We start from the raw sequence: 16,892 nt of genomic DNA on the forward strand, positions 1-16,892 counted from the left end.
TCCACATGCCCATGCCTTGGCCCACTGGTGTATGATCATCTCATCTGTCATTTTCTGTGCATCATGAAACATTAGCTGCAATTTTCGAAGATAAAAATGAAACTAAAAATTGATCCAACTATTGCCTACTGTGCAGTCTGGCATTATGTTAGTTACTGAGACATTGCTTTGCAATAGTCTATGAGGTAGTTTCAGCAATTCATAGGACCATAAATAACTCAAATGTCAGATAGCTTATCATTATGCATTCTGCAATGTTCAGATGGTGTTTTTCAGTTTGCAATATAACTATTCATAGCTATGTTCCCCATTTCATAGCTATGTTCCCCTATTCATGGCACACTCGTGAACTTTCTCAACAGAAAAAGTAGCTCTACAATTTTGATGTAACAAAAGATTACCAATCCATTTGACACATGCACTTGGTAGCTTCTGGTAGAAAACCATATTGTGGAAATTGCTCAATCCATAACGTTAACTGCCAATCACTGAAGACTGCTTTTATTCAGGTACATGAAAAGCATCAAAGGAACTTATTTAGGTACAGTATCTTGAGGGAAAATTTACATTTAACAGTCAGTGCTAATAACAACAAAGATGATTAATACAATGTGGATTTAAGTGATCTATGGATAAGAGCTAGCAGATTTACCGCTTCAATGAATGGCAGGAAATCATCAATTGTATGTACTTCATGTGGTGAATACAATAGCCACGCATTTACCTATAATGTAGCAGAGGACGTGATGAGATATACTGAATCTTAAAGCACTGTGAAGGAAACAGGCGCTTAAAAAAGGGTGTTAATATACAGCTTTTATAGCTCAAAACATGACATGATTCTTCCATGAGAGGTATCAGACAACCCATGCTAAAACCTAATATATAGATAAACTTTTCATAAGCGAATATTCAAAGAAGAAACCTTCATAGAAAGCTCGAACATATCTCAGAGCACCAAAAATTTTACAAATACAAACTTACACAAAAGCAACACCTGGTTTCATTTATGTCATATTTTCATGCTTGACACGAGCTTTTAATATGCCTGGAACAGGTGGAGTAGAGTATGTTCTCCCAGGAGTAGAAGACATAGGATAGGAAGTTCCAACACTTGGCAATGGAGAATGAGACGGTATGAGATTCTGGCACACATTAGATTCAGGTGACTTGCATTCAGCGAGTCCAGTTCCATTGCAGCAATCTTCATGGCCACTATCTGCACCAGTGCTAAATGGCCTTTTACAAAAGTTCATTTCTTTCAGTACATATGCATCATCATGGAGCCCAAATGGTGTGCTGCAAAATAAAAATTAATAAATACTTGTAAATACTACCACAGAACAAAGGCTCAAGTTATAAATCCATCTCTAGCATTTGACCTTGAACCTATAAGAGAATCATCAATAAAGGATTCAATGTAGGAAAAATATATTATTACAGAAAATACTGAATGAGAAAACCCCAAAAATACCTGTTAAAGTCGAAGTGAACTAACTGCATGTCTTCAGAGATCTCAATTTCAACAGTGGCACGGGGATGAGTCTGTTTTGGCAGGCAAATTCAAGAGAAATAAATTATACATCAAAAATGTAAAACCGAAAAACATTATTATCAATTTTGGCACCAGATTAAAGAACCACTCTCAGTTTAGATGGTTATAACCCTGAACTCATCATCGATTTAGCAACAACCCTAATTGCCATTGACCACACAGCAACAGCCCACGAATCTGTCTCTTGCCCACTACTAAAATTGGGCCAGTTTGAGGATAGAATAGAGTCATTGTTATATTGAATAAAGCAACATGGAAATAATACTGCACAGCAGTGCATCTTGGATAACCAAAGACAGTGAGTAGTAAGCCACATGATCTTGGATAACCAAAGACAGTGAGTAGTAAGCCACATGATCCTGCCAAGATTCAAGGTTGGCTCCAACAAGGGACAAAGGACATGAAGATTGGCTCAAATGTGATAATTCTTGACATGGGCAATGGAAGTTATTTTACAACTTAAAGATCAGGGGATTGCAACATGATCCTGCCAAGATTAAAGGTTGGCTCCAACAAGGGACAAAGGACATCAAGGTTGGCTCGAATGTGATAATTCGTGACATGGGCAATGGAAGTTATTTTACAACTTAAAGATCAGTGGATTGGTTTCCATACAGCATTCCACTTCTGCTCTTCATTTATCAACAAGTTGGATAAATTTAGATTGAAGATGCTGTCCAGGCTCCACTCTAAAGGATTATGATTATCAGTTGGTGGTTTTTAAATGTCACATTAACTGTTCTTATCTTTAAAGCAATTTTAGTCATCTTGAAACTCAAAAGAAAAGTCCTACTTTTTTTAAATACCTTACCAGTGAATTATTGTGTTTTGTCCAACTCTACTCATAATTACACCTCGAGTCTTGAAAAGTGTTGAGAAATCTAGGGCATCATATGGATTAGGTTCTTTAGGTAGATTTCTCTTAGACTTCGATATTTTCTTGTGATTGCTCTTTTCTTCTTATTAGTTCTTCTTTCATTTTATTATGTTTCTTTCATCAAGACAAATGCCAAACAATTAGGATCATAACATGGGACACAAGCTGTAGGCACTCAGCCAGCGCAAAACCCCTACCTAGGGGAAAACCCAGTCCAACTCTTCCACTAGTATATTCAAATCAAATTGAGACAAACCAAGACCACAGACCAGACGAAAGGACCTTCCTTCTCCACCAAGTCAGCCTTCAATAGAGATGCTTCATCAATCTTTCCAAAAATCAAACCTAGTCAAAATGCAACTTCATCTTGAAATATCTCAGACCTGCAACATCTCAGATACCTTGGACCTCAGACCTGCAGTAGCCATTTCTGACCCACAACATCTCAAAATATCTCAGCCCTGTAATAGCACATGTGGCAGAAGATTTTGTCTCTTTTCCTTCTTAACTTCATACTTCTCTTTCTACCCGAACTGTATACTTCAATATCCTTATCATCTCTCTCCTCAAGTAGGTCGAATACATCTTTATTTATAGTCTCTTGGAGCTGGCCAAATTCTTCATGAAGCCGACTTGATCTCTCTTTGGGGCAGACTTGGTGGAGAAGGAAACATGACATATTTGACTCAATAAAATTTTCTTGACTTTGAGGAGCCCAAGAAGGGTCTCTTACAAATAATGACTTTGACTTTGACTCAACAAAAATCCTAGAAGCCTTCAATGGAGGCTTGACCTATTGACCATTGACCCAAACATGAAACCCGTGCTTTAATAAGTCAATCTTTCTTTAATAAAAAATTATTTTTCTTTTCTTTTAACAAAGACAATTATGAAGACAGACACTAGTTACATTCTTCAACAAAAAGAAACATCCTAGATTTCACTTTACAGATCTAACCCTTTTGGCTGTGGCCTTGCCATGAAAACCCCTTTGCCTTATTGGCTTGCTTATCTAGCTTTAATTTGTCTGATTATAACCAACCATCATGGAAAAGCATCTAATGTAAAAAGGAAAGATGATCTCCTTCTTCTCTCAACAATCAAGAAACATCTTCCTCATCAGTATATAGAACATAACCACTTGCTCTTAAACCAGTCAGCAAAGCTGTCAAAAATTTAAATGTAAAACAGCAGCTGTTAAAGACAAACAGACATAAACAGGAAAATTATTTTTAAGCTCATTGAGACCATGTTAAATGACCAGGAAAATAGGAAGAAACCCTATCTGAAGGCAGGAGAGACTGTGTAAGCAGCATGACATCCTCAAAATGAGATGATATATATTAATGTCCAAGGACTGACCAGAATGAGTAAGTCAATGGGACTCAAAACTGCATCCAGTGTAAGTACAAAGAGTAAGTGCGAAAACCAATGTTCCACCATGTTTCCAGAACAGGAGGGTGTGGGAGCAGGGAGACGAACACGAGGGACGTGTGAAAGCAACCCAAATTTGGGGGAAATTCAGGGGGGGGGCCGTGGGACATTGGGGTCCCCGCCTCTAAAATATAAAAATGAAAATACTAATGATAAAATCCCAACAATTACAATTCACCACATGCAAATTTATCATTGTACAATGTAAATACTAAACAGTAAACAGTAAAATATTACTAAATTCAAATTTGTAAATGATATAAATATGATTCAGATTCAAATTCAGTAATGAAATACATAGGTTCATAAAGCGTAAATGAAACAGAAAGAGTAAAATACTGATACACTGATTTAAATTCATCAATCTGGAATCTAATTAGTACTAAGAAAAATAGTAGATACTGAAGTCTGTAATATTAAATTGAAATTACTCAAACTAGAAAATAGTAAAGAGTGACAAGTCACAGACTCGGTCTGAGGTATTTGGTATATAAAGTAAAGACTCAAAAGTCAAAGCTGAAAACTAACAATGGACAATGAACATTGAAAATAAAATGAACATCACGGAGTGAAAGTGAATAAGGAAGGCAAATAGTGAATGACAAAGTTTTTTATATATCGCTTTTGTTTTTTATTTTTTCATTTTTTAAGCTTTTAGGCAAAAAAAATTGGAGGGACACCTAGAAGTCGCTCTTTAATGGAGGATACCCAAAAGCACCCATTTTCTAGGGGTACGCCCAAAAGCACCCATTTCCTTGGGGGGGGCATAGGTGCACACAATAGTTCCCTTTTGGGGGATGCATCCCCCACATCGGGGAACATTTCCCCCAACGTTTCTCCAAAAGGGAGATGGGGGGAAACATTTTCCCTGGTACCCCATTCTCCCTAGAGCATGGGAAATGTGGGGGTGCACCACCCACGCTGGGAGACACAACACTTGCCAAAACAACTCCTGTTGCTACTCTATCAAAACAGAAAGAGAGCTAATTATGTAGCCAAAGAAAAACAAAACCATGACAAAAATAAAGATTGGATGTCTAGGTCTTCTAGAACTAGAGGCCAAGGCTGAATGAGAGGAGAGAGAGAAGAAGGCCCCTCAACCAAGTCATCAGTCAACATAAAGGGGCTGATGCAATGCCTAATAATGTCATCTAGAGAATACTCAGGACTAAAGGAGACTCTAGTTATGCAATCCTAGGAGGAGCCCTAGATCTAGAAGGTATATCACTCCTGATATCCAAGGACACAAGGAAGAATCTGCATAAGGAACAATGGCTGCTCCATCAAAATGATTCACAGGTCATTCCTGATAACGATTTACAGGTCATTGGAGAATAAACACCAAACCATTTTCAAAACTCCATTCGTTGCACACTCCCTGGACCTTTTGCTTGAGGATAGAAGCAAAGAACCTTGGGTGAAGACGGTAGTAGATAAGGGAAGTGCATTACCAAATACCTCTACAATCACAAGTGTATTGAACCTTATATGAGGTCAAACACGAAGGGAAAAGAACTTGTTAAGCCAAACATCACAAATTTGCAATCTCCCATTTCCAAAAAGAATTACTTGAGGAAAATGTTTTCCTCTAATGAGTGGACTGCATTCACATCTGATTGGATTGACAAGCATATTGAGAAGAATGTATATGTAAAGATTATGAGACCTCTTTTTGGTCTAAAGAAAAAGGGAACGTCAATGTTACCAAACCCATTGTTAACATGCACCAGATGGTCAATGGGGATAAAATGGCCATGGGTTATATTTTTGAAGACATAGGTCAAGCCAACGCACATATAAGGGCAGCATACAATGATAGAAAACCAATGTATTTTTGTATTTGGTGGACCATTGACAATAGATGGAACACCCAACTCCATCAACCTATACATGCAATTGGGTAATATATGAACCCAAGTTACCATTGCACATGTAACTTTAAAGAGAGTGAAGATGGGGAGGTGAAAGATAGATTGTACTCATGCATAGAGCATATTGTTGCCAATCCAAGTGACCAGAATGATAATACACAAGCAACTCGGTGATTTCAATCAAAGAAAAGGTATCTTTGGCAATGTCATGGCTATTCAACAAAGAGCTAATGAAAAACCAGGTAAGCAATTTCAAAGTTTCTAAGTTCCATTATTCATTGTTCTAGACATTGAAAAATTCTAGTCAAAGTTTCAAGCTACTCATTTCTTTAATTTTCTAATTGTCTTTGACTCTTATTACAGCTACGCACAATTGATATTCAATGCCCTCAATTTGCAACGTAGCACTTTCCAGTGTGTGAACATTATTCATCTATCTTTGAGTGCATACAATTGAATAAGAGAAATCGTTTGGAATAACAACTATAGAATGCTTTATTCTTTGCACAATACAAAACCTTCAATTGAGGCACAACGCAGAACAAAACACCTAATACAAGTCTCACCGTGTTGGAGGATATTGATCCCTCATAATGGTCAACAACATTTGAAGATGATGACTTAGGCTAGATGGACTTGGACCACTTACATCATCAAGGTTCCAAGCACTAGTGATGTACCTAGGTGATATTGATGATGAGGATCCAAGTCTAGGGGATGACTTGTTACAGTATCATTGTTGGTTTTGTTGGAGTCTAGAAGCCATTTAGAACCTCATTGTTTATATAGTTTGGCTCCAATATGTACCATGCTTGTATTGTTTTGCTATATTCACCCTTAAATGCTATATATACATGAGAAAACTTTAAATATTTGGTGTCTAATGGTTTGGATTTACATTGATGAAGATGAATATATAATGTTTTTGAAAAAATTGAAAATTTTATGCATATTCTATACAATCAAGTTATCTCCCAATTTTTTTTCCAAAAACCAAAATCGGAAAAATATTAGACAACAATATACATAGGCCATTATGTGTTGAATCCTTACGGAACTCTTAAATTTGGAGAGACTATTTTCAAATGTGAAATCCCTTTCTATTATGGAAACCCATATCTCGTGTGAAGAAAACATCCTTGAAGTGTTGAAGAAAGTGTAACTAGGTCCGGTCTTCATAATGACATGTAATTATGACCGATGTAAATGATGTAATAAAGAGAAAAAAAATATTTTTGTATCCCTTGCTGCATGGGTTTCATGAGCAAGAGGTTTATTTATTAGTGGCTCCCATTGAGAGCCTTAAGATTTATTAATAAGTCAAAGAGCCAATGTCATGTATGAAGAAGCTCTTCTTGAGCCTATGTTCAATGTATACAAGTCTATAGAAAGTCAAGAAGTCCTCCAAATGACAAGCACAATCCTCTTCGTCATGTCGGTCTACAAAATGAATAAAAAGCAGTGATGTCGGATCAAACAAGGAGACACAACACTTCACTATATCATGTCGGCTTATTATGGTGAGTAACCACTATAAATAGGCGTATAAGATCAGCATTACAGGAGCAGACAATTCGGACATCTCTGCAACTTCGGATGGGTACAGATCTCGGACATGTAACTTTCGGATGGGTACAGTAGGGTACAATCTTGGACACCTCTGAAACTTCGTGAGTAATTACAGTAAGTGATTACAGTCTCCTCCTCGGTGGTACAGATCTCGGTGCAAGGAAATTGCAGTCTCCTCCTCAATGGTAAATTGATGATACAGATCTCGGTGCAAGGAAAAACGCAGTCACAATCTTGGCACATGTGTGATGAAGATCTTTAAGTAATACACTCTCGGCAGACACAGTCACAGTCTCAGATGATGAGGATCTTGGTGATCCCATAATGACACTCTGTCTCGGTATACATGTCTCGGCATACATTCTGAACTCAGTCATGATCTCAGTATAGTAGTGATCATGGTCTCGGTCATAATCTTGGTGAAGACAAGGTCATGATGAAGATCTCGGTGCAGCTCTCATATGTATACATATACATATCTCAGTATAGAGACCTCGTTGACATGGTGATGATCTCAGTGAGAGTGCAGCAATGATCTAAGTGAAGGTGGAGCTATGGTGCAGCAATAATTGTCTCATTGTTATGATGAATATCTCAGTAAAGGTGCATTAATGATGAACTCGATGAAGCGGCAGTGATGAAGATGATCTCAGCAGTGACAAAGAAGAGGATTGGTGTCTTGGTCTTAGAGTGGCCTAATAGATCAAGGGTCATGGTCTTGGTATTCGTCAATTGGAGTCTTTATAAGAAGAATTTTGTTTGGGTTTTCCTCTCAAAGAGTGAGATGTTTTGGCCCTGGCAGAAAGCCAACATCTTGTGTTCTTGTCTCTTTTGTTTTGGTAGCTATTTGATGATCTAAGAAGACACACTCTAATATTAAAGATTGTGCTAACAAGAAAAATTAAAAACATCTCACAAATAGTTATCATGACTAGAAGAACCCCATTAACCTACATTGCCCTAGATTCTTCAACATGAAGGTAACCAAAGAGAACCAAATTGCACCAATAGACCAACAAGCAATGGATATTGCCCCATAAAACCATAAACGCTCGCAAATGCCATCATTTGATCAAACAATGACATGACTACCCCAAAGGGAGGCATGAATTATTGCTTTGTAGTTACAAATTACTACACATTTGTTGTCTTTTCTTGTAGTGACCACCCTAGCATAATCCTCTTGAATCACCTCTACAAAGAGTGATGTGAGATAATTGTTGAAAAATGGGTAGCTATGGTTGGTATTTTCATTGGAAATTAATCGAGAAAATTCAAATTTTCAAGTTTGACCAAGTCAGCCTCTAGAAGGACAAGAAGGCCCCACATGTGTCAAAAGGTACCTCCTAACTCACATCTAAATAAGGCATCGTTGGAGTTCATTTGACACACTTCTCATCCATCACATCGAACTAAAATCACAAAGATACATTTGTTGAAGAAAAGTGTAACTAGGTTCAGTATTTGTCAATATAATTTTGATCTTTGTACTTGTCATAAAAAAGAAATATTATTTTATATGAATGAGTTTCTTGCTCATTCTATAGGCCTAGGAAAGTCGAAGAGTCAAAATTATGTTAAAGAGCTCCTCTTGAGCATTTATGTAGTGTACATGAGTCAACCTAGTGTCAAGTAGCCCTCCAGGACAAGCACCATCCTTCAAAGAAGAAGACTGCCAGCAAAACGATGTAAATCCCAGTCATGTTGGCCTACAAATGAATTAAAAGGGCAGTCACGTCGGCCTACAAATGAATTAGAAGCGCAGTCATGTCGGCTCAATTAATGACACAATAGTTCACACTCATGTCGGCTTATTTATATATACCCCATTAGGTCTGCGCAAAAGAGCAAGAAAAATCTCAAACAAGGCTCTGAGATCTCGGATGGGTGTAGATAGAATCTCAAATGGGTACAGGACAGATTCTCGGATGGGTGCAGGACAGTAAGGTGCAGTCTCGGTGATAGATACAGTGAAGTCCTCACATATCTCTCTGTTGTCTCGGCCTAGTCACAGGGTCACAGTAAGGATCTTGGTGAAGTATCTATATCATAGACACAATCATCACTATAATCATGATATCAATAGTGATCCTAATGAAGATAAATATCTCGATTATAATCCTAGTGGAGATAAAGTCATGATGCATATCTCAATCAGTGTTTTAAAAAACGGCCGGCTCGGAACTGACTCGGCTGAGTTGGTCCGAGCCAGGCCTCAAAATATCAACCCGGCCAAGTATTTGGTTCGGTCGGTTGGGTTAATACCGAGCCGGCCGAGTCCGTATTAACCTGGCCAGGTTATGTACAGCGGGCCCAGGCACATAAAAAACAGCGTTGTTGTTGTTGTTGTTGTTTTTTTTTTTTTTTTTAATTGCTTGAGTGCCGCAGGGAAAAGGAGGCCAGAACAGGCAGCATCAGGCCTTTCTCCCTCTGTCCAGCCTTAACGCAGTCCCTATTTTGGGCTGTGTTGCCTTCTCAACCCCCTCTATTCCCCGTGGTCCTCACTCCTGTGGCCTCTAAGACCTCTCAGCCCTCAACGCTGCCCCTCATCTCCTCAAGGCAGGCCTCAAAACCTCACAGCATCCCTCCTTTCCCCAGCATTGGCTCCCAATCAGCCCTCTCCTATCCCACATTGCTTTGCAGTCACTGTTTGGAAAGTCATCGAACTTTCTGAGCCAGATCATTGGTATTTGCAGTAAACTTGGGGTAAGATCTGCTTTTACAGGTGGACTATCTTTTGGAAGGATTTTGTTGACAAATCTGGCAAGTGTCTCCAAGCCCTTGGGGCTCTCTGGTGTGCATTTTCTAGCCCTTACCTTCTTGTTTCAGTCAATTAATATTGCATAACAGTGGTGAAACAATCATATAAGTAGCCTAAAATTGTTTAAGAAGATCAATAATCCATTGCATTAATTGGCTTATCATTTTCTGGGCTCATTACATAGCTTAGTGCTGACTGTCATAAGCATTGCAAAAGTCTGAAAATTCCTCAGTTCCATAAGCTCCTTTTTTCTGTTTGACCTCTACCTCAAAAACTCTAATTTAATTCAAAAGAAAGTAAGAATTCTGGGACATATTTGGTATTTGGTATATCTTAATGTTTGACATATTTGGTATTTGGATATCTTAATGCTGTAATTTGAAATCTGAAAATTCATCAGTACCATAATTTTCTCTTCATCTGCATTTCAAATTAATTTGGGCTTGTTTAAGGCATTTGGCATAGAGATAGCTCGCTGTTGGCATTTTGGAATTAACTAGCTCACTTGGCATCTTAAGTAGTCTCTGCTGTCCTAATTATCATTCATAGTTAGCTTACTGCTGTCCTAAAGTTACTCATTTGTGTCATTTAAAAAACTGAATACATTGCTAGCTTTAAGTGTTCTCATTTGCTCATAAGGTTGTTGGCATTGGATAATAAATATATTGTTGAATATTTGATACAATAAGCCTTGGTATAACTCTCTTGTCTCATTGCTAATACATCTTGTTGAAAGCTAACCTTACATGGGCACTTAGGCTCTAAGGGACTTGCTATTTGGGCATTGATTAAAAATCTCAATCGTTGGTAGTTTGTATTGAAGTAGACTAAGAGCATTTACAAATCTCACTGCTTCTTTGGATACTTGTCTTTAGCATCTCATACTGAAACAATGGCAAATTGTATTTTGTTGTTATCTCTAGTTGGCACTTTGTTGCTATTAGCTTATAGTGTTGCTATCTTGAGCATATTGATGAATCGTTTCTGTTGTTGGGCATATCTTGATATCATATTAGCACTTGTTTTATGGTTAAGATTATCTCTTGAATATTATTGTCGAGTACTTGTTTTCTTAATTAAAAATTTGATCATAACTTAAAGTACTAAATCATTAAGAGAATCTTAGCCTAAAAATCACTCTCCATCCTTGCATCGCATTCTAATTTAACTTGCATTAACAACTTACCTCCAAGCATAAGCTTGGTTGATACTAGATAGACCTCTAGGGCCGCCCTTTTCATCTAGCTTGAGGGGCTTAGTAACTCTTAGGTGGTTAACAGTGTGGCTCTGACTCTGATGATGATCCAGAGATTGATCCACGTGATCTTGGCTCCTCTAGCAGTAGCTACTAGCCAGTAGTACTGGTCACAGTTTACTTTTGTTGTAGAGGCCATTTCTAGCCTCCTTGGTTATGTGTTTTTGTTTTGATCTCTATATCATGATTCATGATCATGTATGTATTGGACAGTGCACTGGGTGCCATTTTGATATAATGGATATATTCATGAGCCTACTTTGATCATATGTTGTCTTCCATCTATATTCTAATGCTGCGTGTTTGGAAACATGAATGAAAATCTTTAAAATTATGTTTTTTTATAAAAAAAATAAATATTTAATATATTTTTTTACAACGACCGAGTCATTGAAATCGAGTTGGCCGAGTCAATACCGAGTCGGAGTCGGAGTCGACCCTCGACCGAGTCGGTGTCAGAGTCGGAGTTTTAAAGCATTGATCTCAGTGCATTGGTGAAGATATGTTATCAAAGCCATGACGAAGACAAGGTACAGTGCAGCTATGATTTCAGTGAAGGCAGAGCTATGGTAAGATAGTCATGATCTCAGTGAGTCTAGGAGCAGACCTCATGGAGATCTCAGTGGTATGGTGAAGACCTCGGTGAAAGTGCAGCAATGAAGATCTCGATAGTGCAACAATAATGATGATCTCTACGATGACAAGGAAGAAGAATGGTGTCTTGGTCTTGGAGTGGCATAGAAGGTCAAGTGTCAAGGTCTTGGTGTCCGTTAATTGGAATCTCTATAAGAAGAATTACGTGCGGGTTTTCCTCTCCAAGAGGGAGAGGTTTTGGCCCTGGCAGAAAGTCAAACATCTTGTGTTCTTGTCTCTTTGTTTTTGGTAGCAATTTTATGAAGTCAACACACACACACTAATAATAAGAAGAAGATCAAGCTAAGATAAATTGTAAAAACACTTCACAAATTGTTATCAAGCCTAGAAGAATCCTACTAATACTAATTGCCCTAGATTCTTCAACAACATCCATACGTGCGAAGGAGTCAAAAGAAGTCTTTTTATGTCTACGTAGACCGGCTCCTTTTCCACTGTTTGACCAGTGTTGGCTTGGGCTAACACACTTCTGTTTGACCAAGATTTTGGCTTTCTTGCAAGGCCAAAGATTGCAAAGACTCGTTGACTTTGTTTGACCGCAAATTCATCTCTATTTTTGGGTTAGTTGACTTGGGTTGACCGCAGGCTTGACTAATGCTTTGGCCGAGCTGTTTCAGAGGCTCGTTGACTGAGGTATTGACCAAATTTCGGCCTCCTGTTTAGAGCTTCCACAGGTTGAAATTCAGCCCTATTATTGCAGATCAAACTTTGACTGGAATTGACATTTTATCTCTTCGTTGAGTAGTTTTGAGATGGATATTTTGAGGTCAGATTTTTGGAATCTTGTTGGAATATTATGATGTATTATTGATGAACTAAATTCTCTCAATCATAAGGAAAGATTGGTTGGGTTTTCCCCTTGTGGGTTTTGTCCTGGCTACTAGCCTAATTTCTGGTGTCTTTTGTCTCTTGTTTACTGTTCATTGTGATCTCTATTGCTCTATCACTGAAATTGAATGGTTGAATTTTTTCATGTATAACTACTTAATGATTGGAAGAAGTCTACTTGTAACATTGGAAGTAGTCATCAATTTTGAAAAACTATACTAGTCTTGATTGCACTAGAAAATCAACATGGGATCAGAGCTTTGGTGAAAGGAAAGAGTTGTGAGATCACCTTGAAGAAGCATTGAGAGCACCTCAAAGAGTTTGGGATTCTTCATTTCTTTATTTTTGGTTGGTCATCTTCATTTTCTTCATCATGAATTACTTCTTGAAGACAGAGAACAAGCTTGAAGGAGCTACTAATTATAGGGCATGGAAGGCCAGGATTGATTTACCACTTGCAAGACACAAGGTTTTTGGCATTGTTACAGGAAAAGTTACTGAACCAATTGATCAAGCAGGAAAAGAAAAGTTTCAGGAAGATGACATTTTGGCAAGAAGCATCATTATAGAATCTGTTAGGAATCATCTAATTCCCTATATTGTTGATCAACAAACTTATTATATGATGCCATCGTTAGATTGTACACAATCAACAACATCAATCAATATATAAATTTGAGTGGTCAACTTTGCAATATCAAGATGACAAAGAATGATATTGTGGCATCATACTTCGTTAGAATTTCTCAAATAAGAGATCAACTCAAGGCCATTGGTGAAGTATCCGACAAAGAATTGGTAGTTGTGGCTTTGGGTGGTTTGCCTAGATCGTGGGATCCTTTTGCATCAAGCATCTATGGAAGAGAAAATGCACCTTCATTTGATAAGTTGTGGGCTGCCTGCACACAAGAAGAATCAAGACTCCTTTCCAGAGGTCAAATTGAAGATCCAAGTGAAGAAGCTTTTGCAGCTCATTCTAAGAGTAATAGAAGAAGACCTAATTTTGGAAGATTTCAAAGAAGTTCTAGTAGAAGACCAAATTCAAGACCTGCTCCAAGAAGGGAACCTACTCCACAAAGAGGACCTCCTCCTCCCTCTCAAGATAGAAGAGATATAAGAGATCTGACAAATGTTCAATCCTATCATTTCCAAGCTTATGCTCACTATCAAGATCAATGTCCTCAAAGAAATCGAAGGGATGACTATGAAAGGAATGGAGATCGAAAAAGGAAAGGGAAGCATATTGCTTTTGCTACTGATATAAATGAATCATCTCATAAGAGGAGGCTTAGAAAGAATGATCTGATGAAGAATACTCATTTTATTCTGCTTTTACAGGTTCTATTGGGTCCTGATGAAATATGGTTGGTGGACAATGGTGCCTCCAAGCACATGACAAGTAGCCGTGATCATCCCTCTAAATTGGTTGAGAAGAAGATTGCTCAAAGGGTTGAGCTTGGAGATAATGGCAAATATGAAGTCAAGGGCATTGGTTTGTCAACCTTCCAATTGGAATCATGAGGAAATGTATCATTTAACAACATTATATATGTTCCTAGTTTAAAGAAGAACTTGTTGTCTATTTCATCTCTTGAAGACAAAGGATACGGAATTGCTTTCGTTGATGGACAAGTTCTAGTATGGAATAAGGATGCCTCCCTTGAATCTGCCAAGGTCATTGGTGTGCGAATTGGAGGCCTATATCATCTCCTTGGACATTCAATTCAAGCCTTGCTACACAACACCACTGATCTTTGTGAACTATGGCATCAAAGGTATGCTCATGTTCATTATAAAGCATTGTCTGGAATGAAAGATTTTGTTAAATGTGTACCTTCTAGAAAGAAAGGGACATTTGTTGGCTACAGTGAAATTCAAAGGCCGTTAGGGTCTATGTTCCAGGACAACGTTTTATTGAAACATGCAGGGATGTTACATTTGATGAGGATCTTGCTTTCTGGAAGTCCAAGGGTTCACACTTGCACTTTGAAGATGGGATGCAAGTGGGGCTCCAAAGAATGTCGAATCGAAATATAAAGAACCTGAACCAATGGATCAAGATCCTCATGAAGAGTCCAATGATCATGAACTTGTTGAATATCCAAGAGCCACTGTACCTGAGACTAGAAAGAGACCTACGTGGCTTGAAAGAACAGTGAAGGAAGTTGAAGGACAAGTTGCACCTCATGGGACCTTTAGGGAAAGCAAGAAGTCGAAAAAGTATTTTGGTTATGCAACAATTATGTGCAAGATTATTGAGTCAAAGCCATCCACCTATGAAGAAGAAGTTGAGGATCAACTTTGGAAAGATACTATGATCGAAGGGTATCAAGGTATAACGACGAATAATGTTTGGGAAATCTTATAGCCTAACCAATTCAAAGCGTTCCCAACGTAATCAACCTTACACCACCATACTAATGTAAAGAGGAATGGATGAGTGTCGGGAGGTAGTGCGTTGCATAATCTAAGAAAGAGAAAATATTAAACATTAAATAAATAAACAAGGGCATCTAGCCACAGTTAACGTTGAGTCAAGGTATGCCGAGATCAGCGTGAGTAAGAGGAGAAATAGTGTGACTAAGAGGTTTTAGGTTCCCTCTTTATACGCTTAATTGAAACCACCAAAGACGACCATGGTTCAACAAGATACAACTTGGGCGTTGAAATCAACTGTGAAATTAGAAGGTCCATTCGATTGGAAAGCATTGTAGTCCAACAAACGAGCTACTTTGATCATATTGACGGGTTGTGGGTTCGAATCCCATCATCAATTTGTTGGGGATGGAAGGGGAAGCAGAAAACAAGTTAAGCTTCAACCAAATGGTTGGTTCCCTTTTAGAAGAATTTACCCCTAACTAGGTTATATCACTGAAATTGCAAATTGCACAATCTCACGTTGTAATTACTAATTTTATTAATTATTGATAGTATTCAGGAAAATGTCAAAGTTTATTTGTTAGCTCTTAATTTTGGCTGAGCATTCTTTAAAAGCTTTATAGAAATAATACCAACCCTTTTCTAAAAAGAAAAGTGCAAAAGAACATCGAACCCTGCTTCTGACCAGAAGAACGGAATTTTTTTTAGGAATTCTATGTATTTAAATTTATATGAATTATTCAAGGTCCAAGAGTTTGAAGATGGCTCTGATACCAAAATGTAAAACCCTACTTGTGCAATTTAACCAAAGAACCTAATTTTATCAATTTATGCCAGATTGAATCTAAAGCCCTAAATTTGTCAATTAACTGGATGGCGGAATTTAATAAGCTCATTTTGACAATTAACCAGACATTATATTTGAACCGAATTTTTAAAATTAAATGCAGAAGAATACCTGGAAATCAGTTTGAAGGCATTTCTAGTCTGTAGTTTCTCCCGCTCTTGCTACCAAACCGAGGATCAACCTGCTTGGTTCCCAGATCTATAAGACTTTGAAATAGAGGTATTTTGGCCCTCATGCCCAAAACCCCAAGAACAATTGCTCAAGGCTTTGTGTTTCTCTCCGCAGTCTTTGCTTCTCCCACAGTTAGAAATAAAACCCTCCTTTCGTGCTCTTCATCTTCTATCCTCTTCTCATGGTCTCCTCGACTCTCTTATATGCCCCAAAATCCATAGTCTCAAAACTCATCACCATCAACATCCCTCTGTTGTCAATCTCTTACTTTCTAGAATCATCCTTCCCTTTCGTTTAGAGGTCGTTACAATTATAAATGTAATGGAGCATTGGTTACAATTGTTTATTTAGTTTATGAGCTAACACTATCTATTTTATTTAATTTATAATTTAATTAAATTACTTTATTTATAAGTTAAATAAATCACTTTATTTAAAAATTAAATAAATTACTTTATTTGTATATTAAATAAATAACTTTATTTACTTTAATCAAATTAAATAAATTTAATTCATAATCCATTTTATATATATATATATAGATATATTTTATTAATGCATTAATTATTATATATAATGGTGGTATACATAACAAGTACCCCATTCGATATATTCATTATATTTGGGTGAGTTAGAAATTTACTTCTATAATCAATTCATGACCCTAAACTTGGCCATTTTTCAATATTAG

At 37.5% G+C, this 16,892-nt stretch overlaps 1 protein-coding gene across 7 annotated transcripts in view; it reads right to left on the minus strand.

Moving 5' to 3' along the window:
* Positions 1 to 214: 214 nt before the first annotated feature.
* The window catches only part of LOC149199934 (transcription factor-like protein DPB), an 88,412-nt gene continuing 71,734 nt past the window's right edge, over positions 215 to 16,892 (minus strand). For 2 of the 7 annotated variants that reach the window (XM_089402560.1, XM_089402566.1), the window contains 4 exons: positions 1,475 to 1,545; positions 985 to 1,299; positions 653 to 724; positions 215 to 495 (listed from right to left, as the gene is read on the minus strand). In XM_089402560.1, the coding sequence (XP_089258686.1) occupies positions 1,008 to 1,299; positions 1,475 to 1,545 (363 nt within the window). In that variant the 3' untranslated portion in view covers positions 215 to 495; positions 653 to 724; positions 985 to 1,007. Of the gene's footprint in view, positions 499 to 652; positions 725 to 984; positions 1,300 to 1,474; positions 1,546 to 16,892 lie in introns of all 7 variants that reach the window. The other 5 variants (XM_089402565.1, XM_089402564.1, XM_089402561.1 and 2 more) reach the window with 5 other exon arrangements.

The sequence above is a fragment of the Pinus tabuliformis genome, chromosome 2_1, assembly GCF_031772625.1.
Source record: "Pinus tabuliformis cultivar Carrire ecotype Pingquan chromosome 2_1, CPIR1, whole genome shotgun sequence".
Classification (NCBI taxonomy): domain Eukaryota; kingdom Viridiplantae; phylum Streptophyta; class Pinopsida; order Pinales; family Pinaceae; genus Pinus; species Pinus tabuliformis.